Raw genomic sequence first — 25,466 nt, 5'->3', positions numbered from 1 at the left:
TAAAAACGAAGCTATACCTAATAAATTCCCTGTAACCTACCTTACCCCTCTATTGTCAACCCATGTATGTTTTTTTTTTTTTTTTTTTTTTCAAATCAACGCTGTTTTAATGTAATTTTCTGTAATAATTTGTAATTGTATTTGTGCTGTTTTTTCAACAATGTTCCCCCCTCTTTTACCTCTATTTTTATTTGTACTCAACGCATTTTTTTCTTTTTACCCATTAGTTTTATGCTTTAGTCAGTAGTGTTTTTTCCTGCCCGAAACGCTTTGCGTAATAGTGGCTTTAGGCATTGTATGTACTAGCTCTATCTATAAAGCCAACAAACTTTGTAAAATCTCTATGTATGTACCTTTGCCTAAATAAAAATTATTATTATTATTATTATTATAAATCAGTCTCTGTGGTGTAGTGGTAAGACACTCACCTGGTGTTCCGCAAGCGCTTTGTCATGGGTTCGTATCCTGGCTGGGGAGGATTTACTGGGCGCAAATCCTTAACTGTAGCCTCTGTTTAACTCAACAGTAAAATGGGTACTTGGTTGTAACAATGATTCTTCGCGGTGGGGATCGTATTCCAGGGACCTGCCCGAAACGCTAAGCATACTAGTGGCTGTACAAGAATGTAATAACTCTTGTATATACAGTATCTCAAAAAAAAAAAAAAATGTTGAACATCACTAATTTGCTGAACGAACTGAATATTGGGTTCCGTTCTTGAACAGCATTACATCACTTGAATGCTGCCCCCATGTCTCACAGGCTATAACAATAACAAAAATAATACTGTATTAATAATTATGCAGTTATAATCATTTATTTACCTGAAGGTCACAATCTCCGGTAGGTTTGACAGACAGGAAACCTGTGTATTTGAAGTGAAGTACTGCCACCTGGCATGCAATTTCATGGGTGTATTTACTTTAAGGGTGAAAAAGCATCTTCTGTTGTCTGTTCTACATTGTGGCATGATGACCTTGAAGCTAAGCTGTTGCCCCTTGTGAGAGAGATATTGGACCTTCCAAAGATGTGATCTGGATTAATTTCCCAATTTGTTTTTATTTATAGGTTTCAAAATTAGCTCCGTTGTGTCTGGTTTGTAGCATTAGTTCCAAGGCTCTCAACCTTTACTGGCATAATATTCAATTTGGTTCTGGGATGAGTTGACAAGTTACACTTACCCAGTCTGAATTTATGCTCTAATGGGAGCAGCCAATAGCTTGTTTAGGGAAGTGGTTGAGTGGTCCTGGCTTAGGAAACAATAACATGAAAAAATTATAAGGTATACTTAGTAGGGATACCAAAGGAATAGTAATCTAGTGATAGATATACAGCTTTTAATTCTAAATCTTATCATATACGTATTAATTTTTTAAATAATTGTAATTATTAAATATTATAATTGTAATTATAATTATATATTATAATTGTATATATTATAATAAATTATTGTTTATTAAATGTAATAAATGTAAATTTTGAATAATTAGTTTAAATACAATTTTATTTGGACATGTTTTATTTAATTAAGTACTCTGGTTAAATTAAAAATCTCGATAAACATTATAAACATTTATTACAAAAATATGATGCTATAAATTTATATAATTACTCAGGTTTACAATATGCCTCTGAAAATAAAAGTACTGTAGTATCAGAAAATAGTACTGTATCATACAATTAATGATTAAAATAGCTCTCTTTAGAAAATACTGTACTGTACTATTTACAGTACTGTAAATAATTACTTCAATTATTATTTTATACTTTGCAAATGAGTCATAAATATATTGTACACAACACCCTGTGTTTGGTCAGCTTCTCGGTGTTCAGAAACATTTAAAAATCATCATTACCACATTTCCAACAATTCACGGAGTGAGGATTACCACAACTAATGTACAGGTACAGTAAGAATGGTTATAGTACTTAAGTACATACAGTATATTAAATCACCTGGTACTCTGTGCAAGGATTTAGTGCAGGTTGCTTCTATATGAAATTAAGTTTTTTCACTGCTTAAAGTCCTAATTTTTTACATTTGGTTATATTTTTTTACAAGTTCTTCACTCTGCTCCTCATGTTTAACTAATCTTTCCATATACTGTACTCGGCTGTATTATGGTTACAATAAATTGTGTGCTATTTTGCTATTTTGCATTTTGGTTATTAACCTCATATTTTACTTTACATATACAGTACTGTACAGTATGTGTACTTTACTGCTTAAACTGCAGCTATATTGTTATATTGAATGCATATTTTATTACATTATACCTTTAAATAATCCTCAAAAATATGCTACAATGTACCTGTTGACAACCTTCAAATTTTACATTAACGTACGTACTAAGCTTTGTAAAATTTTCTTATTATGTATCTGTAAACATTTTTTCAATTTTGCTAGAAATTACCTACTTAAAATTATCTGATAGATTAAGACCTACCCAAAATGCTATGCATGCAAGTGGTTTTACAAGAATGTAAAAACATTTAATGCTATGTGCACTCATAAACCCAACATACCTTCTTGTATATAAATAATTTTTTTTATTATTTATGTACTGTAATTATGTACAGCACTGTAATGCAGTTCTTAGTCCTGGGACTCGTCCTATGTCCCATGAGGTTCTTAACTATATTGTACTACACATTTTAGATTACCAAAAGCTTTCCAGCAACTCATCCCCATGACAAACATAAATATTCAATATTTAATTGAGCTCATCACAGTTAAATTTGATAAGATTTACCAAATAAAATGTATAAATTTTACTTTTTTTTTTTGTACACAGGAGGGTACAGGAACAGACGAATTCTGGCTCTTGTTAGCAGGCTGAGAGTTTTCCCTTACCATAGCACATAGTAAGCTTTAACCCACCAGTTTTCCCAAGAACACAACCCACCAATTGGTTAACAATCAGGTACCCAAATATTGCTGGGTAAACAAAAGTAAACAGTTAAGGATTGACACCTAGTCAATCCTCGCCGGCCAGGACTTGAACCCAGACCAAATCACTTGTGAGACACAGGGCATGTACAGTATTAGCACTGTGCCACCAGACTAGTTAAAGGTCCCTTTACCCTTTTAATAGCATTAAATCTAGTTACAAATGTTTTATCTCGATATATATTTACATGTACAGTAGTTAGTTTAGTTCATTTATTATGCACCCCATACCCATCTTGTGGGCGGTAGTGGAAAGGGTTATAGAGGCACATAATGAGCTCAGGGACTGAACCCCATAATTCATTTAGCTAAGCAAGTTACAATCTTGATGAGCTAGTTACAAAATTCAGTACAAGTTGTCACATCAACAATGGGTATGAGATCGACCACAAGTACAGTTTCTAAATTAAGCAACTGACATATGTGGAGAGCTAGTGTCACAATTGATATGTTTGTCCTGCACACCGCCCCCCATCCAGTGGGCAGCGGTGGATAGGTTACAATCACTCAGTTACTACCTACAGTTAGCAAACTGGGGATATTTGGCTAAAATTTCTGGTAGCAGATCATTTTGAATGAAATATTTACACATCGTTGGAACATTGGTTATAGAATTGTCTCTAAATTCACGTATCTTTTCGCACTCCATCACATAGTGACGGAGGGTGTGCGAATAATTTTGTTGACAGTTTACATTTGGTCAGGTCTACATCGGCAAATAATGAAAATTACATGTACAGTATACGAGATGATGCTTTATCTCGTGAAGGTTCAGTGGTTAAAAACTTTACAGCTATCAGTTTCAAGCCAACTCTAAATAAGAGCAAATGTCAAACTTGAAACATTATGTTCCTCAAAGACGACACTTGAATTATAATATATTGCACTGAAATATTGGCTTTAAAAAAGATATTAGAAAAAAGGATGCATTTCCTCTTTCCAGGTTAAAATAATTGATAAGGAATGAGCACATGCCATCATCTGAAAAAGTGTAGTTTGTTCAGCATTACAGTATAGGAATATCAGAGATAATACACACACATACACAAACACACCCAGCCTATTACTAGACATAATCTTAAATGGACAGAGATTATGAACATCATGGATTCAGTTACAGTGGTTTCTTAATTATTTAGGTTAATTGAGGTCAAATCCTGTTTGGCCCATTAGTAGATATGAGTAATGGAGATCATTCATTTTTTATTACGGTCAGAAAATAAAAGAACGCTCAAAACACAGAACATATTTGTGAATATTTTGATATCAAAAATACATAAAAAACATAAAATGTAAATTTAAATATGCAGTAACATTATAAAAATCTGGATAATTAGAATTTTGTCTGATCCATTTAGAAATCAGAATAACCGAGGTTCAAGTATTTAGGAAACAAGAAGAACACAGTAGAAGGCATTCCTCATGATTATGCACTTTCATTGGGTTGGGAGACATTGCCAAACAACTGAGGAATAATAATGAAAATGATACTGTACCTACAAATACTAAGGATATTCAGTGACTTAAAATCCTCATCACATAGCTTTCCACATTGAGCAGCATCACTCAAGACTCAGGATTAGCACCACCACCACCACCCACCCACCCCCACACACACACACACACACACACACACACACACACACACACACACACACACACACACACACACCAGTAAACCATCCACAGAAATATCCCAGTCCCATCATAGACCAAGTGTAATGTACAGTATTCTGCATGAGTTAACATATACATTATTTTCATTGGTTACTTTCTCCAAGTAAACTGCATTCACTCACCAATCACAAAGTATTTTAATGCTTTAAAATATTGACTTGGAAACTTCAGTAATATCACAATATCAAAATACAAACCTATGAGGTATCTATACTGTAGCAGGTGTGAGCTCTTCTGCTTCAGGGGTAATTACAGCGTCCATTGGAGTCGATGTTGAATGTCTGCGAGCATATGCTGCAAACAATATCCACCTGTACCAAATTATAATCTTTATTATTCAACACTTGGATGTGCAATATAGTTATACCTGAATAAATGTAAACAAATAACACTGGGCAAAATAAATAATTCCAGAGCCAAGTCAACTCGTGTATCAGGAACAGTTCAGGGCCACCAGGCTAACAACACTGCAAACTAGGCATGACAGGGCGGATCTTATTGAAACTTAATATACTGAACAATTTGGAGGACGTTGATCTGGAAAATTTCTTCAAAAGGTCAGATGTAACATAAACAAGGAGAAATGATTTCAAGCTCAACAAGCCACAATGTAGAAATGAGAACAGGAGATACTTTTTCACCCAAAGTGTTAACTCATGGAACCGCCTACCCGCAAAGCCGTAAAGGCCAAAATGCTGCAAACTTTCAAAGTACTGTACAGCTGGAAAAGATCAAGAGAACCGGGGACCTTTGACAAGCTGCTGGCTTCCTGTCCTCAGTGAGGCCACTAGTGTTAGTGGCTCCTGGGTAAACTCATTATATATATTAGGAAAATGTGAAAAAATTCAATATAATCAAAATTAGTGCGCTAAGCTCATAGTGTCTTGTTTTCCCAGTATGTATTCTCTGTCATACGAGGCTTTGAAACTACTGATAAATGTCTATTCAACAGATTTACTACTAGTTTAATAAGGATTTACCTAGTTTCAGCTTTAACAAATTGCACTTTGTAAAAGTGCAATGAAAACGACCATTGTATAAAATAACTTACGCAGTTGAAACAAACAGAAACGACAGGATAACGAGAAAGCCAAAAGTTTCTCTTCTGGGAAGGATGATGATAAGGATGGAGCGCAGAAGGTTGAGCGCCTGATTTAAAGAGGATTGCACACCGTTAATGGCCCCCCTGTGACCTTCCTCGACTTCCTCCTGTAGGATCTGCGTCACTGTCAGATCTGCCACCCACAATCCTATAAACAGTATTACAAAAAGATTTTCTATTATAAGTTGCTCATCAAAATGTGTGTGTTTGCATGTTGATATGAGTAAGCTCTGAGAAAGTCAATATAAATATGGTATATAATTAAATACATATACAGTGTACTATAATTAGAAACAACCAACAATTGGCACGATGTGGTAAAAGAAGAGAAAAATTTAAATTATAGCTTGGCCTTCCATGAGATAAGCACACAAAACTTAATGATCCAAATCTAAGCCTATCTACATATGTATGTCTACCCAAATCTAAAAACACAATTTACTGAGCAATGTCCCTTTACGTACTCACCGAATCTTGAAGTTATGATGCCAGTCAGAAGAAGAATCACAAACATGTATTCAGTCTCTTCTGTAGCTCCAGTGCTTGACTCATCTCTTATCCATTTGGTTGCATTTAAGCTTACAATTTCAGTCTCAATAATATCACTTGGTGGAGTAGTTAAATTTAGTGTGAAATATGGAGGAGTGGTTAAGGTGGAATTTGTTAAGTCTGTTGAGCTCTGACCAATGCGCAAGAGAGCCGAGACGTCAAAAGGACTTCCGGGGGCGAAGACGGAAGCCACACACAGGGTCAAACACAAAGTTTCAGATCCAAACCCAACTAATCCTGTGTTAGTAACACCTATCTGTTAGAAATGAGAACATGTAGTTAACACACAACAATAGAAAGCACTTACATTAACCAAAATCAAATGTGCACTGTATATAATATGCCTTTTAGAAAATGTCCATTAAGGTAAGGACAACTATCAACAGTCTCTTAAGCTGCCTTTCTTTCTAAGTGAAACTAAAATATGACCGTGCGTTAATATGAATTAAACCTTTCTGAGCTAATAATTTGGCTGCTCCCTGAAATAAGATCCCATTGTATCCAAAGGCAGGATTTTGTAGTTGGGTACTACAACAAAAAGACACCAGATACAGTACACAAGAATTTTTCAAGCATCCCAACAGCACTGTATATACAGTACTAGGAACTTCCTGGACATTACTAATTTCAACAAAGATAGACCATTCTGGGGAAAAATAAAAAGAGGCATCCAAAGATGAAAATACTACCCCCACTGACCGGGAGCCGGTCGGCCGAGCGGACAGCACGCTGGACTTGTGATCCTGTGGTCCTGGGTTCGATCCCAAGCGCCGGCGAGAAACAATGGGCAGAGTTTCTTTCACCCTATGCCCCTGTTACCTAGCAGTAAAATAGGTACCTGGGTGTTAGTCAGCTGTCACGGGCTGCTTCCTGGGGGTGGAGGCCTGGTCGAGGACCGGGCCGCGGGGACACTAAAAAAAAGCCCCGAAATCATCTCAAGATAACCCCTAGAGCCCAGGACGGGCAAAGAAAATCTCCCTCCCCTTCCAATTCCAACTAAATGAGACCAGAAAAAGGAGTGACTAAAACACCAAGACAGATGCTAGGAAGTCACAGCTCAAATGAACTGGGCAGCCAACCATTTCATTCACCTTTATTTCACTTAATTTATGTAAATAAAATATACAAAATGTTAAAGTAATATATGTATCATAAAGTACATTAAATATTACAAAGTGAAAATAAGAATGACCAGTTTTATCTACATATTTCATGTCAACTCGCTTACAATTCTATACTGAAACACATGGTGACATTCGTAATAAGAATGTTCATGTATACGTGTAATATACATGTACCCAGTACATGTATACTTTCCCTCTTGCACCCAACAAGTTTTCCTTCCCTGCAGACACACTGGCATCTCGGTACAGTATTCACAACCTACTGTGTCCATCTTTCACATTAAATATTGACATCCCTCAAAATTTCAACCATGACATTTCAAATCTTCTCTCTCATGTATTCTCTCTGAATATTGTAAAGTTTGTAAAGATATTTCTGCATATGGCTGAAAAACACTAACCTTAGATCTTAAAATAGGAGATGCTAAAGAGCCAAAAATGCCAAACAATGAGGCAACAGCTGTCAAAACACCAAGGATGTTCTCAGGAACACCAGAGTCATACACGAATGCTGGAAAAAATACAACATCGATTTTAAAGGGGCATTATTTAAAATTATATCTAAACCTGTTTGCAGATTTATATACTGTATCTTGAATTTTTACATATTCTAGCATAGCTCAAGTTTTAGGATTTAGCATCGGAGGAGTTTTGGAAGTTCAGTTTTCTTCACAGAGCCTTGTTGGACCTTGTGTGGAATATAAGGGCAGCCACCCCCTGCTAAGTCTCCTTGGTTTGACTTGGCTACCACTTGACCTTGTTCTTCATGCCACATTATATGTTGGATGTTTGAGAACATTTTCAGAAGAACCCCATTTTGTCTCAGTGGTGTTTGCACCGAGTTGAATCTGACTCAAGGAATTCTAAAGTTTTCTTTGCTTGCATGTGTGTCACTGGCTCATGGATCTCCGTGTGAAATATCCTCGAGCTTTGCAGAGTTTGCTGCTTTAAGAGTTTTTTCTATAGGTTTTTAAAGTTCAGTTTCTTGGTGGCTTCTAGGACAACTTTCTTGATGTGTTTTCCTGGTATGCCCAAGATGGGTCAGGGATGTTGGTCCCTGGCATTAGCATAGGTTCACTTTAACATCATGGAGTTAATGATCATGTTGTTAGCACTGAGTGCTTAACTCTCCACATTCAGTGGTCTAGCATATTCCAACAATTTGTATTGGTTTCCCCCCTCTGCCTTCTCTGGGTTTAGTTCTCTCAGCTGTCCACATTCAGGGACTTTAACTGTGTTGTTGAGTAGACCCTATCATCTTATCTAATCCAAACAAAGTAGCAGTTTAATAATAAACCTTTCCAAGGAGTATGCAAAACATATTGTTTCTCATGTGGACTATTTTGCATCAGCATACAACCCCACACTGCTAATGCAACACTCCATTTCTCCGATCAAGATGTCCCCATGTTGAATGACAATATTCAGCAACAAAAGTGTATACTGTATAGATATATATAAGTACAGTATTGTAAGGTAAGGTAATTATCAAAAGAAGGCACCAAACCGGGAGTACAGTATTGTGTGTTTAGTAAAGATTCCCCCACCATCTGAAATGTTCAACATACATTATATGTAAAACTTACCTCTAGAATAATTATCAAAAGCTAAAACTGTCATATACAGAAGAGCAAGAGCAAGTCCAGCATCTCTCACTGGGTGCTGCATGTAGACAAGCCAGGCTCCCCATGCTGACATAAGACGCCTCAATACTGTACGTATTTTCTTGAATTTGCTCGTTTCATCGATACCCTGTGATTCTTCAGTATTTTCTTCTGCATTTGATATGCTCTCCTGTAAAATAAAACTTATAGTATTCTAGTTAAATGGAACTCATTTAGCATTCTTGCTAAGATTAAAATTAATCACAGATTAAGTCAGTTCAATGGTAAGTTTTACATTCATTTTAGCTATAAATATATTTTTTACCAGTCACAGAGTGAGACAAATGCTGTACATTCATTTGAAGACTAATATTTCTCACAAGAGAATTGCTACAGACATAAGAATTTTCCCCATACAGCATTTTCTTTTATGTCTGGTATTACAGCACCTTGTTTAGTTTTGCCTTCTTTCTTACTTTTAGCTTTGGCTTTTGAAGGTCAGCATTAGAATAAAAGAGATGGTGCAGCAAGCCATACTCCACGAAGAGGGAACCCACATTCCAACTGGCAATTGCTATACCACCAACGGCCATCCCAAAGGCAGTCATGATCACACCTACAATTATAGGTGCTAGGACTTCAGTACTAAGGTCGACTGTCCTCAATACACTGTTAACCTCTGAAAGAATAATATATTATAATAAAATAATTGAATTCTCTCATCTTTATCTACATTTTATTTTACTTCAATGGAAGACATTGCCAGTTACTTGTGTAATTTAAGCACATTGTTTAGAAATTATAGAATTTATTTCATATACTGAATATACATCATAAATCTTCAACACCATAACATATAAACACATATTATACTTACAGAATTATGCTTAGCATAAATTAAATAGAGCCCATTTATTTGACAAGGCTCAATAAAACATTGTATTTTATGGTTCACTCAAAACAATACAAAGGCTAGGCTTTAGTCCACTCATGTAGGGTCAGGGAGAAGGTAGAGAGGTTATCTCACACACTCCAACTCTACAAAAGCTGACTGCATAAAAAGGTGCATAATATATATGAACAAGGATTCAAAAGACTAACTCCAAACTTTAGCAGGATTTGCATATAGAAAACCATCTATTCACCTGCTCCTCAAGCATAGTACTAAGGTCCCACTTAGGTCAAGAACTTAACCCAACCTGCTAGAAGCAGCCAGAATGTATGCTAGGTTAGTGATCTTGGGCAGACAGGCAGATACCACTGTAAGGTTTCTGCCTTACAGTGGTGCTGCTACCACTGGCTGGGGTCAAGGGGGTACTGGTGATATTTTGGGTTGTTGCTAGTTAGAATATTCAAGGCTCCATTTGGTCATATGAGTGACGTTACTGGACTCTAATTATTTTAAACTTGAAAACAAACACTTCTAAATACATTTAATTCTTACCAGGTGGCTTGTTACTCGGTGACTCCCACCACATTTATATATATGTATACATGTTCTTGCATGGACCTTATTTGATATATATGTGCCCTCATAGCACTGGTACTGTTTGAATCATGTCTTGACTATGCCATAATCCTGATAATGTGCAGAGGATCAGTATGCCTTTGGAAGTGTTGCCTTAATGCAGCTCAGCCAATGTATTTATATAATATTAGAAATATGAAATTTAAGATAACATTAATAATTAAAGAAGATTGCATACATACTTGCCAGCTCATTCTTATCTTTGCCACAGATGACAATAATCCAGTCTTTCTCAATGGAAAGTTTTGATCCTAACGACCCAATGCATGCTAAACATGCCGTTAGTATCACAAAGCCCTGAAAAACAGGTAAAGTACATCAGCCTCCTGTGATTAAGTATACTATGCTGTATTTTCAATCATAAGTAGTCCACCAGCTGTATCAAGACCTAAAAGTTATCACACTGTCATTTGTAGCTCTGAATCTAAAACAATGTACTATAATACAAATCTACTTCTATTATTGAATATTAAACTGGCTAAAAATGCTGCCAAATCAACTTGAAAACATACCAATTTATGCAACAAATTTAAAGTTATCCAGCTACCCCCAGAAAAGCTTGGAAGCTACTAATATGCTAGCCAATCTAAATTTACTAATCTACCTTCCAGTTTAACTTAAAACTTACCATAATTCTAGCCAGATCAATTTGCATCTTACCAATATCACCTGATCATTTGAATCTTTCAGAAAGAAGCATGCCGGTTGGCCGAGCGGACAGCACGCTGGACTTGTGATCCTGTGGTCCCGGGTTCGATCCCAGGCACCGGCGAAAAACAATGGGCAAAGTTTCTTTCACCCTATGCCCCTGTTACCTAGCAGTAAAATAGGTACCTGGGTGTTAGTCAGCTGTCACGGGCTGCTTCCTGAGGGTGGACACTAAAAGCCCCGAAATCATCTCAAGATAACCTCAAGTTGTCTAAATATTAAAACATTGATTGTTGTAAAAGCACTTAAACCAATAACTGTGTTACTTGCAACTCACCTCAGCAACAATGAGTGACCAGCCATCCCAAGCAGTAAATATGTGTTGCTGTGTAGTGATGATAACCAGAAGGGCAGCACAACAGCACACCATGATGTTCTGTAAGCTCAAACTCAGCTGGGCAGCTGTGAAGGAGAATCAATAAGTCTTGTCAGCTCTTGAGAGTTTTACTAGTCCTGCAGCTTGACCTTAGGTCAGGGTTCCCTGACAACAGTGTGGTCAGTAAGGCTATACAGTACTGTACATGTGGTGGGCCAAGAGATTCACAGGGTCACATTTTCATCACAACTATGCAATTCCTTACAGTGTAAAATATCGGTTAAATAAGTTACAGTAATAAGATTCTGCACATAGTACTGTACCATAAAATATAATAACTAAAAGCCTGTTTCATGTTCACGCAGAACACACAGTTACAGTGATACTGTACATATATTTTAAACAATGTTTGAGCTTGGTGAGTATTCTTCTGCCTTCCCCTCATGACACTTGAGCAGTGTACTGTATTTGGCACAGAGTTGTTTGGTCCCGAATCCTCCTCTCGTGTCAGTCCAGTTTATCTTTTATGTTTTATTCTGCTTTATTATTCTCTTTGTTTCCTTTCCAGAAAAGCTGGTCTCTGCTAATAAGGCAATGAATATAAAGAAACACCCTTTTATGGTGGGTAACTCGGCAGCTCCCTGTACAAACCCTATTCCCCTCCTCTCATAAGTGTTAGGTGGTGTTTCAGGTCGGGGAAAAGGTACTTGAATGAGTTGGCTGACAAACTGGGACTCTAGGTGGCCTAGGCTACCATCTGGTGGCCAGATGCATCACGGGTGAGGTATTTACCCAGCAGCAATGATTGTTTTTTTACCTTAGGGTTTTAAACTCCTTCAAGATGCTGTTTATTTTGATGCACTTATACAGGACTTTTGTTCATTTTAGTGTTGATATCCAACTTCCAATCCCTCCTTACCTTGTAAAGAGAGCCAGATTCTTGTCCTGGTTCTTGACAGGCTCAGGTGGATTTCAGGACTTGTGCAATTCCTTAAGGCTTGACACTCCCAGTGCTATAGCTCTGGAAGGTATTGATTAGTCCACCAGAAGGGTCATTTCATTACATTCAGCATTTGATTTTTTCCCAAAAATGGGAACAAGGGCTGAAACTAAGGTGTGGCAGCAAAAGAGTTAATTTAATCTTAAGAAGGTTAAATCATAAACTTCTAAACTCCTGACATTTTAAATGTGAAGTTTATAATTATGTATTAGAATGTAGTGGCCAGCATTGTGGAGCAGATTATGAAGTGTTAGCTCTTACAACAATAGATGGCTCTGCAAGTCATACTAAAAAAATGCACAAAATACAATAGCTTGGAGGTAGGAGCCCTAAGAGCCAGAGTACATATCTAACAATGAATATTCTTTCAAACATCTTTTAAGTGGTGGAACTGAGAAACATTAAACTTACCGGTTAGCCTTGATGTGCGGTCCACCCAACGACCAACTGGAGAACCCAAAATTATGATTGTTAGTGCAAGAGCTGCCCCATACACTGCAGCAAGGCGCAAGGATCCTGGAGTGATCTAAAATATCATAATGTAACAATTTTTCTTTCAGTTTTACTAGCATATACCATGTTTTTAACTCATTTGCAAATGTACAACCATTTTTGAAGTTTTTGATTTGTAATTGTATTCATAAACTACTTTTGAAATTCATACCATATAATTCTTACCAAAAGTTATTAAACACATTTTTAATCCACTTAAAGAACCAGTAAGTACAGTATCTTAATAAGTTGCTGAGGATCATAGACCTTAAATAATTACTCTACATCTTTTAACTGAAATGTAGTAGTAATAATTTCCACAAAACAGATTTCACATACTATATTTAATTTCATCAAGCAACAAGAAATGAAAATTCATTTCTCCCCAGTACAAAATGAGGAAGATTCAATGAACTGGTCTGTGCATACAGATTAGGTTAGCATTATAGCTAAATCGAAGAATGAATAAATTTGAAGAAAACTTATAAGTTAGAGGTCACCAAAAATGACAAAAACCAGCTTTAGGGGATTAAGGGCAAGCAGGCCTACAAAACTGCAATACAGCATTGCTGTATCATATATATATTCTTTTGTTTCTGGTTTTAATAGCAAAGTACTGTACAGAGCAACACACATACTTCAAGGAGGAAAAGACCACCAGCAAACATCCACATGCGATCTCCCCAAGACGAGAGGAAATGCGAGACATACACTTTGAAAGTTGCCGAACAGCATCTCTGGCAACAGTTTCCACTCCCATTTTCATCAGATTTTTCTGAAAAATAGGAAAAAATAGGTGGCAAACCAATGAACAGGAATTGTTGAGCCCACTATACAGGCACATTCACCAGAAGAAAAGTCAAGGACTACAAAAAGGAACATGGACCAGCCTGATTTGTCCAAAACTGACCATCAAAAAGCCAAATTTTGGGTGGCTGACCAACTGCCTTCCTTTATACCACAACTATTTTCTTAGTTTTAAAACCTATCCAAAACAATGTCTTATGTGGTTTAGCACAAATGTAGCATTTACACATAAAATTGTTACAAAACAAATTGAATATGTTTGTAAATGTTTAAATGATTAAAAATAAAATAAATAAAAATAAATAAATTAATACAATACTACATTCAGTTACTACTTCCTTTTTTAACTTCCATGCTTCAGTTACAGACTTCCAGATTTTAAATTGCCCGAAACGCTATGCGTGCTAGTGGCTTTACAAGAATGTAAAATGAACTTCATTTCTATGTTCTCTCTTAACCTCCAATGTACCTTCTTGTATATAAATAAATAAATAAATAAATAAATAAATAAATAAATAAATAAATAAATAAATAAATAAAAATAAATAAATAGCTATCATCAAGCTTTCAAGAAATCTCCATGACTGAATTTCTTATCTCTTCAAGATTTTAAATTGTCAATTCAATAAGTTAGAAATACAATATTGAACTTAGATCATGTAACATTTAGAATACTGTATAGGCAAAACAAGTTTATAGACTTAATATTGTACAGAATTTAAAAATCTTATTCCAAAATATTTCTCACCATATGCTTCAGCAATATTATTAACTTTGGTAGTAGTATACTCTGTATCATCTTTTCCAGAGTCCTCCAGCTTTCTGTAAATTTCTCTGGGAGTGTTTATGTGGTCAGTAGATGTACTCTTGATGGCACTGTTCAATGGTTTCTGAATTTCTTTTTCTGTTCCAGCATCATCTTCAGGGGCACTAGCCACTGATATTCCTATCATATGAAGATCCTCTCCAGACATTTTGCCATAACCTGAAGTAGAATACAGTACTGGTACATTAATTAAAGATTGATACAACAGCACTGGCCAAAAAAAATACAGACTTTACAAGTAATTAGACACTTATTTTGGATTCAGAAAGCTAGGATTGGTTAGGCAGTTCTATTTCCAGTATTAAACTAAACTTTGCAACTGACTTTGTGATAGGTTTATAATGTAACTTTTAAAATTACAGTATATTAAAATAAACAATGATTTTGTACAATGCCCAATGATTTGATCCAAAGAACACAGCAGTGAGTCCAGAAAATGTCCTCACTTATTAGTGTTGATAACACTGATTAGTTTTAGCTACATCAGCTTTGGCTATACAATACTGGAAAACTCCAAGAACCTTTTTGGGTAATTTGAGAAAAATCTGAATAAGAAATCCTTAATTAGCCCAAGGATTGTGAATACTGTTTATTGGTTGAAGGGTGCTGCATTATTTGCAAAGGAGTATGGTCAAATCGTACACAGGCATTTCAGCAAAGTTTGCATTTAATTATGAAAACTGTATACAGTATATCATTGGGTTAGGCTGGGCTAGGTTATGTTAGGTTAGGATGGGTTGGGTGGACTGAGTTAGATTAGGTGGGTTTTATACTCTGCCAGCACACCATATTGGGTGTGAAGAGACACATACTGTACCTACTGGACACTGATATGTTGTTTACCATTCCCATAATCATGGGCAGGAAGACTGTTAGGCTTATCAAGGTCCCCATAGATCATCTGCTGACATTTCCCAAGAAGAAACCCACAATAGTTGACTAATTTCCAGGTACAGTATTTTTTTACTGTTAGGTGAAATGGAATGTTTCTCCAAATGTTTCTGTCATGCTCCTGGGACTGAACCTGGGATCTTTCTGTTGTGTACCAATGGCATCAACCATTATGCTGTCAGGACCTTAAATAATGTACTTGATACAAGAAAAACATGATCATTGCTGTGCTCCTGCATTACCAGTTGTCATCCTATTCTATACTTTATCTACAAAGCATAGTACAGGCCATGGGTCTACATCCAATATAGACATTCTTAGTTTATGTAAGGCAAGGGTTCATTATTCAAACTGGGAGTTTCTAACAAGGAAACTTTCCCAAATGGGGTGGTACATAAACCCTTCTTTTACTTCATTAACAATCTTAGATACATCAACATTTCTGTGGCTATCAAACTACAATACAGTATATGATAGAACCAAAAATTTATGCCATTTAATGTCATTGCTACTACTCATCACAAGCATATGATATAAATGGCAATGTACTAAAATGGATAAGACCATGGCTTAAACAAAGAAAGCATAGGGTCATCATAAATGGAAATGAATCCGAGTGAAGAAATGTGGTAAGTGGGCTACCGCAAGGTACCATCTTGGGGTCAACCCTTTTTGTTGTATACATCAATGACATAGATGAGAATATTACAAACCATATTATAAAATTTGCAGATGAAACCAAGATTTATGGTAAAATACGAAGCGAAAATTATATCGCGTCCTTAAAAAGAAATCTACATGAAGTCCACAAGGCTTTGCATATAGGGTATAACAATGTATATCACAACTATCAAATCACCAACATGCAGCAGATTAATGAAGAAAAGGGAAATCAATCCATAATAATTTCCGATGTCAGGGACAGGAAGACTTAGGCTTAAGTTTAACAAGGTCCCTAGAGGCCAACTACTGACGATCCCCAGGACACAAGTCACAATTGCCAAACTCTTGGGTACATACCAGTACTGTACTCACCTAGTTGTGCTTGAGCTTTGGCTCTTTGGTCCCGTCTCTCAACTGTCAGTCAACTGGTGTATAGGTTAACAGCTAAGTGAACAGAGATATCAGGTAAAAGGAAATATATAAAACCATTTCTTTTTTGCCAGGGGTTGAACCTCAGTACCCTCAGTCGAGCTGCAGATATAGATTATAATAATACAGTACTGGTAATAATAATAATAATAATAATAATAATAATATTAATTTTTATTCTTAAGAATGTGTGTACAAAGAATATAAATCCTTACCAGGGCCCTAATTAGGGTCTTTGTAGTACAGTACAGTCAGGTTTGTTCTCGACTTAATTCGACCCTGGGGGTGATGGGACCTTGGTATAAGCCTATACATGTATATACTGGCTGCCTGTCCCCCGACACAATAAATTATTATTATATTAGAAGATGAAGGGACAATTGGAGGTCCAGGAGGTTACACATACAAATGATACCATTATTACTAAAGCGTTTCAGGCAAAACTTAGTTAGTTTAGTTTAATTCATTTATTATGCACTCCATACCCATCTTGTGGGCGGTAGTGGAAAGGGTTACAGAGGCACATAATGGGCTCAGGGACTGGTCCTCACAATTCATTTAGCTAAGCAAGTTACAATCTTGATGACTTAAAATAATTTACATACAAATTACTTAAAGATAAAATGGTAAACAATACAGTAGTAAAAGATGAAATAAGCTACAAGACCCAATAGTGACGCAGTTGCCACATTTCTGGGCAAGAAAGAGGAAGGCAACTTACAGGGCTGCCTCCTCTGCGTGCTAGTAAAGGAAGCAGAGCGAGGCAGCCCCACTAATTAAGCCAGCGCATGGTCAGTGAGTCAGCCATTCTCAACTCCTTGCTCCTATTTACCCTCCCGACCCAGGGTTGCCAGATTCAAATTGCTAAAAGTAGCGAGCTGACGGTCTAAAAGTAGCGAATTTGTAATACGAGTATCCCAATTTTTTGTTTATTGACTGATACGGGTTTCAAAGTAATCTATTAAGACATACGACTTCTTACACCGAAAATATGCCAATTACTGAAAACGGCGAAGGGTCATATTTTGCCCAAACCCCCCTGCAGTTTTCAAAATATCTGAAATGTCGGAAATTTGACTCCTGAGCGTGATTTTCGAGCCGAATTCCGATTCTCTGCACCTATCTCCATTTTCAAATTACGACTTTTTATACCGAAAATATGCCAATTACTGAAAACGGCGATGGGTCACATTTTGCCCAAACCCCCCCCTGCAGTTTTCAAAATATCTGAAATGTTGGAAATTTGACTCCTGAGTGTGATTTTTGAGCCGAATTCTGACTCTCTGCGCCTATTTTCATTTTCATATTACGAATTTTTATACGGAAAATATGCCAATTACTGAAAACGGCGATGGGTCATATTTTGCCCAAACCCCCCTGCAGTTTTCAAAATATCGTAAATGTCCGAAATTTGACTCCTGAGCGTGATTTTTGAGCCGAATTCTGACTCTCTGCACCTATTTTCATTTTCAAATTACTACTTTTTACACCGAAAATATGCCAATTACTGAAAACGGCGATGGGTCATATTTTGCCCAAACCCCCCCTGCAGTTTTCAAAATATCGTAAATGTCCGAAATTTGACTCCTGAGCGTGATTTTTGAGCCGAATTCTGACTCTCTGCACCTATTTTCATTTTCAAATTACGACTTTTTACACCGAAAATATGCCAATTACTGAAAACGGCGATGGGTCATATTTTGCCCAAACCCCCCTGCAGTTTTCAAAATATCTGAAATGTCGGAAATTTGACTCCTGGGTGTGGTTTTTGAGCCGAATTCTGACTCTGCACCTATTTTCATTTTCAAATTGCGGCTTTTTATACCGAAAATATGCCAATTACTGAAAACGGCGATGGGTCACATTTTGCCCAAAACCCCCCTGCAGTTTTCAAAATATCGTAAATGTCGGAAATTTGACTCCTGAGCGTGATTTTTGAGCCGAATTCTGACTCTGCACCTATTTTCATTTTCAAATTGCGACTTTTTATACCGAAAATATGCCAATTACTGAAAACGGCGATGGGTCACATTTTGCCCAAACCCCCCCCCCCCCTGCAGTTTTCAAAATATCTGACATGTCGGAAATTTGACTCCTGAGTGTGATTTTTGAGCCGAATTCTGACTCTCTGCACCTATTTTCATTTTCATATTACGAATTTTTATACGGAAAATATGCCAATTACTGAAAACGGCGATGGGTCATATTTTGCCCAAACCCCCCTGCAGTTTTCAAAATATCGTAAATGTCCGAAATTTGACTCCTGAGCGTGATTTTTGAGCCGAATTCTGACTCTCTGCACCTATTTTCATTTTCAAATTACTACTTTTTACACCGAAAATATGCCAATTACTGAAAACGGCGATGGGTCATATTTTGCCCAAACCTCCCCTGCAGTTTTCAAAATATCGTAAATGTCCGAAATTTGACTCCTGAGCGTGATTTTTGAGCCGAATTCTGACTCTCTGCACCTATTTTCATTTTCAAATTACGACTTTTTATACCGAAAATATGCCAATTACTGAAAACGGCGATGGGTCATTTTTCCCAAACCCCCCTGCAATTTTCAAAATATCTGAAATGTCGGAAATTTGACTCCCGAGCGTGATTTTTGAGCCAAATCCTGACTCTCTGCACCTATTTCCATTTTCAAATTACGACTTTTTATACCAAAAATATGCCAATTACTGAAAACGGCGATGGGTCATATTTTGCCCAAACCCCCCTGCAGTTTTCAAAATATCTGAAATGTCGGAAATTTGACTCCTGAGCGTGATTTTTGAGCCGAATTCTGACTCTCTGCACCTATTTTCATTTTCAAATTACGAATTTTTATACCGAAAATATGCCAATTACTGAAAACGGCGATGGGTGTTTTTACCCAAACCCCCCTGCAGTTTTCAAAATATCTGAAATGTTGGAAATTTGACCCCTGAGCGTGATTTTTGAGCCGAATTCGGACCCCGACCGGGTCTTCCTTCGTCTTAAACTCATATCTTGGCCTTTATGTTATGTTAGGTTCCAATCGCTTTACTAAATTACTCCATAGGATTTTCGGTATATTATTTATGTAAATAAACTGTAGGTACCCAGGTTAATATACTTACTCACTTCAATGCTCTCCCGAATGGGTGTCTTGTCCTGTATATATTCGGATTCGGATTCAAGTACCCTCTCCATCAAGCCGCCATTCGTTCCGGTGTAATGATGCACGCTGATGAATGAACGACGGTGATAAAGATCTGTGGTATCTCTCGAGAGTCGGTACTGAACCACTATTCGAATTTGATTACGATCCGACTGATATAGATTAAGCCACCCAAGAGGTGGCACGACATGAATAGCCTGTAAGATTACGATCCGTGAATTGATGACTTGTATTACAAGCTTCTCCTGACTTTGTCAAATTGACCAACATTTATTAGGTTATCTCACGGAGTCCTTGGTGATGCCTGTGAAGAGAGATTAATTGTGATTAGTAGACCTAGGATTAATGTAGAGTTAGAATTCGTAGGAGTATGCTATGTGGAATTAACAGTCCTGCACAAAAACTTCTGAGAATTTGGAACGATTACATTACTCATAATATAATTGCTACATTGTGTCACAATGGCAACAAAATCATTCCAGAGCTAAGTCAATTCTCCCATACCAGGAACAGTTGAAGGTCACAGGGGGTAACAACACTGCAAACCAGACATCACAAACCAGGAAAGAACCTTGGAGTTAGGATCCACCATTCACTGAAAGTTGCACAGCCGGTAGGAGTAGCGGTAAAAAAAATATATATAACTAAACCCTATGTGTAATCAAGCGTACCTTTGATTTTAAGGAAAAGAAGGTATTTATTCAAATGTAAAATTCCTGATGCGCTTCCACTTGGACTATTGAATCCAAGCATGGAGACGTCATCTTCAGGACATAGCTGTTTTGTACAACGTTCAACACCAGGCGACAAAATTCATTCCAGAACTAAGTCAACTCTCGTACCAGGAACAGTAGAGGGCCTCATGGCTAAAAACAATGCAAACACAGAGGACGAAAGGAAATGCATTGTCACCATCAGGGTTATAATCTACTTACCCGTAGAAGCCATAAATGCTAAAACTATGTTAAATGTTAAAATCCAGTTGGAAAAAATTATCAGTACAAATAGAGGGACCTTTGACAAGCCGCTGGCTTCCTCCCCTCGCCGAAGCCACTAGTGTTAGTGGGCCCTCAGGTAAATACAACACTGATCTTCACCGCCGGCTATAAATATATCAATCATCATCGCCAACCATTAATAGAACATCGACGAAGTACTGTTGGATTCGCTTTCGCTGACAGAAATCCTGGGTTCGAAACCCTGATGGTAAAAATATTGTTCGGCACTTTGCTTTCACTTACCAGTAAATAGGTACCGGAAGATATGCAACTGCTGTCGGGTTGTATTCTGGGAAATTGCATTCCTTTCTGCGTCTGCCAACACCATCACTTGCAGTCATTAGGAGGAAAAAAAACGTTTTTGCAAAACTGCACATATCATACAGGATTTATCTGAGAACAAAATTTGCCTGAGGTCACTATCTCTAGTGGCCTCGACAGAGACAGGAAGCCGACGACTTGTCAACGGGCACCCCCGTTTTTCGTGATGATTTTATCCAGTTTGATTTTGAACTGGAGGAATGATTCAGCGGTTTCTTTTTCCGTAGGTTTATGAGTAAGGCATCGCCTGTTTTCTGTCCTACATTGTTGCTTGTTGAGCTTGAAGATGTTGCCTCTTGTGTTACATCTGACCTATTAAGGAAGTCGTCTGGATCAATATCCTCCAAATTATTCAGCATTTTAAGGTTTCGATTGATTGATGAAGCCACCCAAGAGGTGGCACGGGCATGAGTAGCCCGGAGTAGTAGTAGTAGGTTTCGATGAGATCACCCCAGTCATGTATGGTCTGCAGTATTCATTTTTTATTTTTTATTTATTTATATATATACAAAGTACATTGGGTTTATGAGAGTACATAAGTATAGGCCAAGGAACTTTCCATAATTTTAGTGCTGATGTTAACATTGTCTATCTGAAGCTGAATTGTATTTGTTGATTTGCTTCCAAATAAGATGTAGTCGGTCTTTTCTATGTTTAGTGTGAGTTTGTGGGTTGACATTCATTAGTGGACTTTTTAATTTTTAAATTCATTATTTACAGCAATATTTAATGTATGTAGGTTGGGGGTCTGACGTCGATACCTAATTGTATTCACCTAGTTGTGCTTGTGGGGGTTAAGCTCTGGCTCTTTCGGCCCGCCTTTCAACTGTCAATCAATTAAATTATTATTTTTTTTTTATTATCCCCCCCCTCCCTGCACACACACACACACCCAGGAAGCAGCCCGTAACAGCTGTCTAACTCCCAGGTACCTATTTACTCTTAAGTGAACAAGTACATCACTTTTTTCAGGATGAAAAAAATTCTTCCCATTTGTTTCCGCCATCGCCGGGGATCGATCCCCGTACCCTAGGATTACGAGTCTCGAGCTCTGTCCACTCAGCCGTCAGGCCCCCTTGAGTAGCGTTAGCCCTGTGGTCTTGCATTTCACCTTTGTAAACATACACTAATGACACTGCAAAAAAAGGTACCTCGAACACTGGTTATATAGAACAGACGTAAGTCTGCTGATTTATTATTTGTGCCTGCAGAATCGAGTTATTAACTCTTGGACCCAGCCTTTCTAAAACATTTATTTTCCCTTATTATGTAACACGTGACGGTGACTGACCTGTTAGCGAGAAACAAGTGTGAGGACTAGAGGTGAGAGAGACCGTCCCAGGCGGCACAGTGGACCACACTGACCCGGCCACACTGACGCCTCACACTGACACAACACAACACCTTGCAACCACTACAGAAAACGGTGGGCCACGAGGGACGGTGGGCCACGAGGCGGGGTACTCATATATAAGATATACATATGTATATGTTACTATTGCTCTATAGTACAACAAATTTCTTCTATTGGACATTGTAGTAATAGGCATGATAGTCCATTTTATCTGCACATTGTAATAAAAATGCCATGAGCATCCAAACGAAAGAACTGTTTAGTTAAATTAACACGACCTTCAGTATCAAGGTCATGAGATTCTCAACATCCACACCAGCTCTGCTAGACTACAAGTACCTCTGGGAGTTTACACCACCTGCTCAAATGGGTGTAGCAAAATGTAAATTTAACTCTGATTCTGTAACCTTTTCCACTACCGCCCACAGGAAGAGTATGGGGTGCATAATAAATGGACTAAACTAAACTGTTTACATACCTTACGCCACTATGTAGTTGAATATTGACAAATTTCAGAATTTAGAGAATTTTATTGCAAATGTTAAAAAAAGATGTACGTACTTAATTCAAAATCTGGTCTACCAGAAATCCTAACCAAATATAAGTTTCCTTACTGTATGTAGAGCATGCATATGACTTAAATTTTCCACTGCCGCCTACTGCACGGGTGTTGGATGCATATTTAATATATAACTGGCTCACCACAGATGTAAATTGTTCAGTTTGGAGACTTAATTGTGGTCCAATTCTTGAACCAATCTGCAAGGAGATTTGTGTGAGCGAGGTTGGAGGCCATATGCTTGTAGTCAGCCTTAGGCAAATTTTCATGTTGATTTTTTAATGGGGAGGTCGGGTCGACCCCTATAATGGCAACCAACTCCAAAATTAGTTTTGGCTCCTATTACAACAACCCATGAGGCCTGTTTAGCCTAAAATAGGGGTTTGGGTTTCCACAGAGTTTTCAGAATACTTTTCAGCTGTACACAATGCAACATTTTTTTGTTTAACATTGCATCAAAGTAACAACAGTAAAAATAACATTGTGGTTACGATGTGTGTTTGCTGGGTGCACATGCTGCATATTCTGAAAGAGAAATTGAGGGAGAGAGAATGTGAAGGAAGAGATGAAGGAGAGATGAATATGTGCATTAATCTAATCTTTGTGTATTGTCAAATTTAATTACAATTAATTAATGTACCTGTAACTGACCTGGCGTAGGGGTGCACCACCGGAACCCCCAAAGTCTTACGATTTTAATACCATGATTAATATAACTAATTACTTTCGTAAATGTATTAGTGTAATTTTAAATAATTGAACATAAAATTAGTTATTAGTTGTAATGGGTTTATTAAATCTATTATAGATTTAATAAATTATATTATTACTATTATTACAATACTATTGACATAATATTATAATTACTATTATAAATTATTGTAATTATAAATGTTACTATTATTATAGATATTATTTATAAATGTAATTTATAAGTAAATAATTATCAAAAGAAGGCACCAAACCGGTAAGACTATGTAGCACCATCAAATGTACGGGATAATCAAGAGGGCGCTAAATATCACCAAGGATGCCAATACGAAACAGAAACGCACAAGGCGAACGATATCAAAAGTATCCGATTCACCAAGAATTCTATCTAGGGACAAGTGACCGCGAGGGACGGTTGGAAAGCAAGACACATGCTCGTCCTGGAAGTCAGGACATTCAACAAGGATATGCACGACTGAAAGAGGGATAATGCAATTTGGAGAATACGGAGCAGGGCGGCACTCCATTAAGTGACCGTGAGTTAATCTAGTATGGCAAATACGCAACCTTGCCAGAGCTGTTTCTCACCGCCGGTTATAGTGGTAGGAGGAAGGCCACGGGGACACACTATGCTTATGAGTACACAGTTTGTTAACAGTAACAGAAGTCCAGTAACTAGAGTTCTCATTTTCTGTATAGGTGGTTGTCAAGTAAAATGCATTGAAATAAGAGGTTGTTGAAGCCAATTCCATCCCACAACTTCAAGAAAAAATATAATGAAAACATTAATGTTGAGATAATTAGCACACTTGGTATAAATGGCTAGGAAGTGGGGCATAAAGAGCCATTTCTCACTCCTCTGTAGTCACGGGTTGGTGATAGATAGCTAATCCTAGATATCTGACTTCCTTCAGGCAGCTTCTTATCAGATTGTGACCACAGCATTAGTTTCTACAGAAGGCTCTTTCACTACACAAACACCTTTTACTCCTTCAAACAGTCTTATCACTCATCCTCCATTTTTTCATATACTGTTCCACTCTTCCCACCTAAGGAACCAGTTGTCTGAGTCTATCATATGATCCCTCTATTTCATCCTTCTTTTTAAATGGCTCTAAAGTTTTCTACTAACTTGGCCATAGCACCTCAATATACAGTATTGTATACAGCTTCACTCAATCCACACTTCATTCCCTTCATACTACATCTCATACTTCCCTCATTGCTATACCTATCCCACATACTAACAGCAACTGCTTTTCTCCAAAAATTTATATCCACTGCTTGTACTCATGAGTAGCATACAATATCTCACTCCTTTTTTAACTCGCATACCGTAGTAATATATTGTAAAATATGACTTGAAACCACATTTGGAATTTCACTATATGATATTTTCCTCTGACAACATTTAATTTTTTCTCTTCATAATAAAAGACAACAAAATGCCATACTCATAAATTAAGGGAATAACCATTGATTAAAATTTCCATTCCAGAGACTGATATCAGAAATTTAATTACTGTAATATAAAATACTATGAAGGTACAGTACATCCAAGTTAGGGAAATTTTGTTAATATTCTGTTAAATATTTTTAGCATATTTGCAAAAATATTGATATAAAAAATATAGGATATATATATAAAAAATAATGAAATTATAAGTTCTTGTTATTTTAAAAAATTAAAAAATGGAAATGCCCTCATT

The 25,466-nt window shown here is 37.0% G+C and overlaps 1 protein-coding gene across 8 annotated transcripts; it reads right to left on the bottom strand.

Moving 5' to 3' along the window:
* Positions 1-1,559: 1,559 nt before the first annotated feature.
* Positions 1,560-22,525, bottom strand: LOC123760010 (solute carrier family 40 member 1). 8 transcript variants are annotated; one of them, XM_045745353.2, is made up of 14 exons: positions 22,425-22,517; positions 19,774-20,118; positions 14,606-14,842; positions 13,689-13,825; positions 12,970-13,084; positions 11,520-11,644; positions 10,717-10,831; positions 9,483-9,685; positions 8,989-9,196; positions 7,804-7,913; positions 6,198-6,534; positions 5,679-5,877; positions 4,825-4,938; positions 1,560-3,931 (listed from the first exon to the last, which is right to left on the bottom strand). In XM_045745353.2, the coding sequence occupies exons 2-13, from the start codon at positions 19,844-19,846 to the stop codon at positions 4,836-4,838; spliced, it is 1,962 nt and encodes a 653-aa protein (XP_045601309.2). In that variant the 5' UTR covers positions 19,847-20,118; positions 22,425-22,517; the 3' UTR covers positions 1,560-3,931; positions 4,825-4,835. The 8 variants fall into 8 exon arrangements, with proteins under 8 accessions (XP_045601309.2, XP_045601308.2, XP_045601312.2 ...); XM_045745352.2 differs by having other exon boundaries at positions 1,560-4,938; XM_045745356.2 differs by having other exon boundaries at positions 1,560-4,938; positions 19,778-20,118.
* Between the last annotated feature and the right edge of the window lie 2,941 nt (positions 22,526-25,466).

This window comes from Procambarus clarkii, chromosome 16, assembly GCF_040958095.1.
Source record: "Procambarus clarkii isolate CNS0578487 chromosome 16, FALCON_Pclarkii_2.0, whole genome shotgun sequence".
In the NCBI taxonomy this organism is placed as follows: domain Eukaryota; kingdom Metazoa; phylum Arthropoda; class Malacostraca; order Decapoda; family Cambaridae; genus Procambarus; species Procambarus clarkii.
This window is presented reverse-complemented; position numbering and strand designations above follow the sequence as displayed.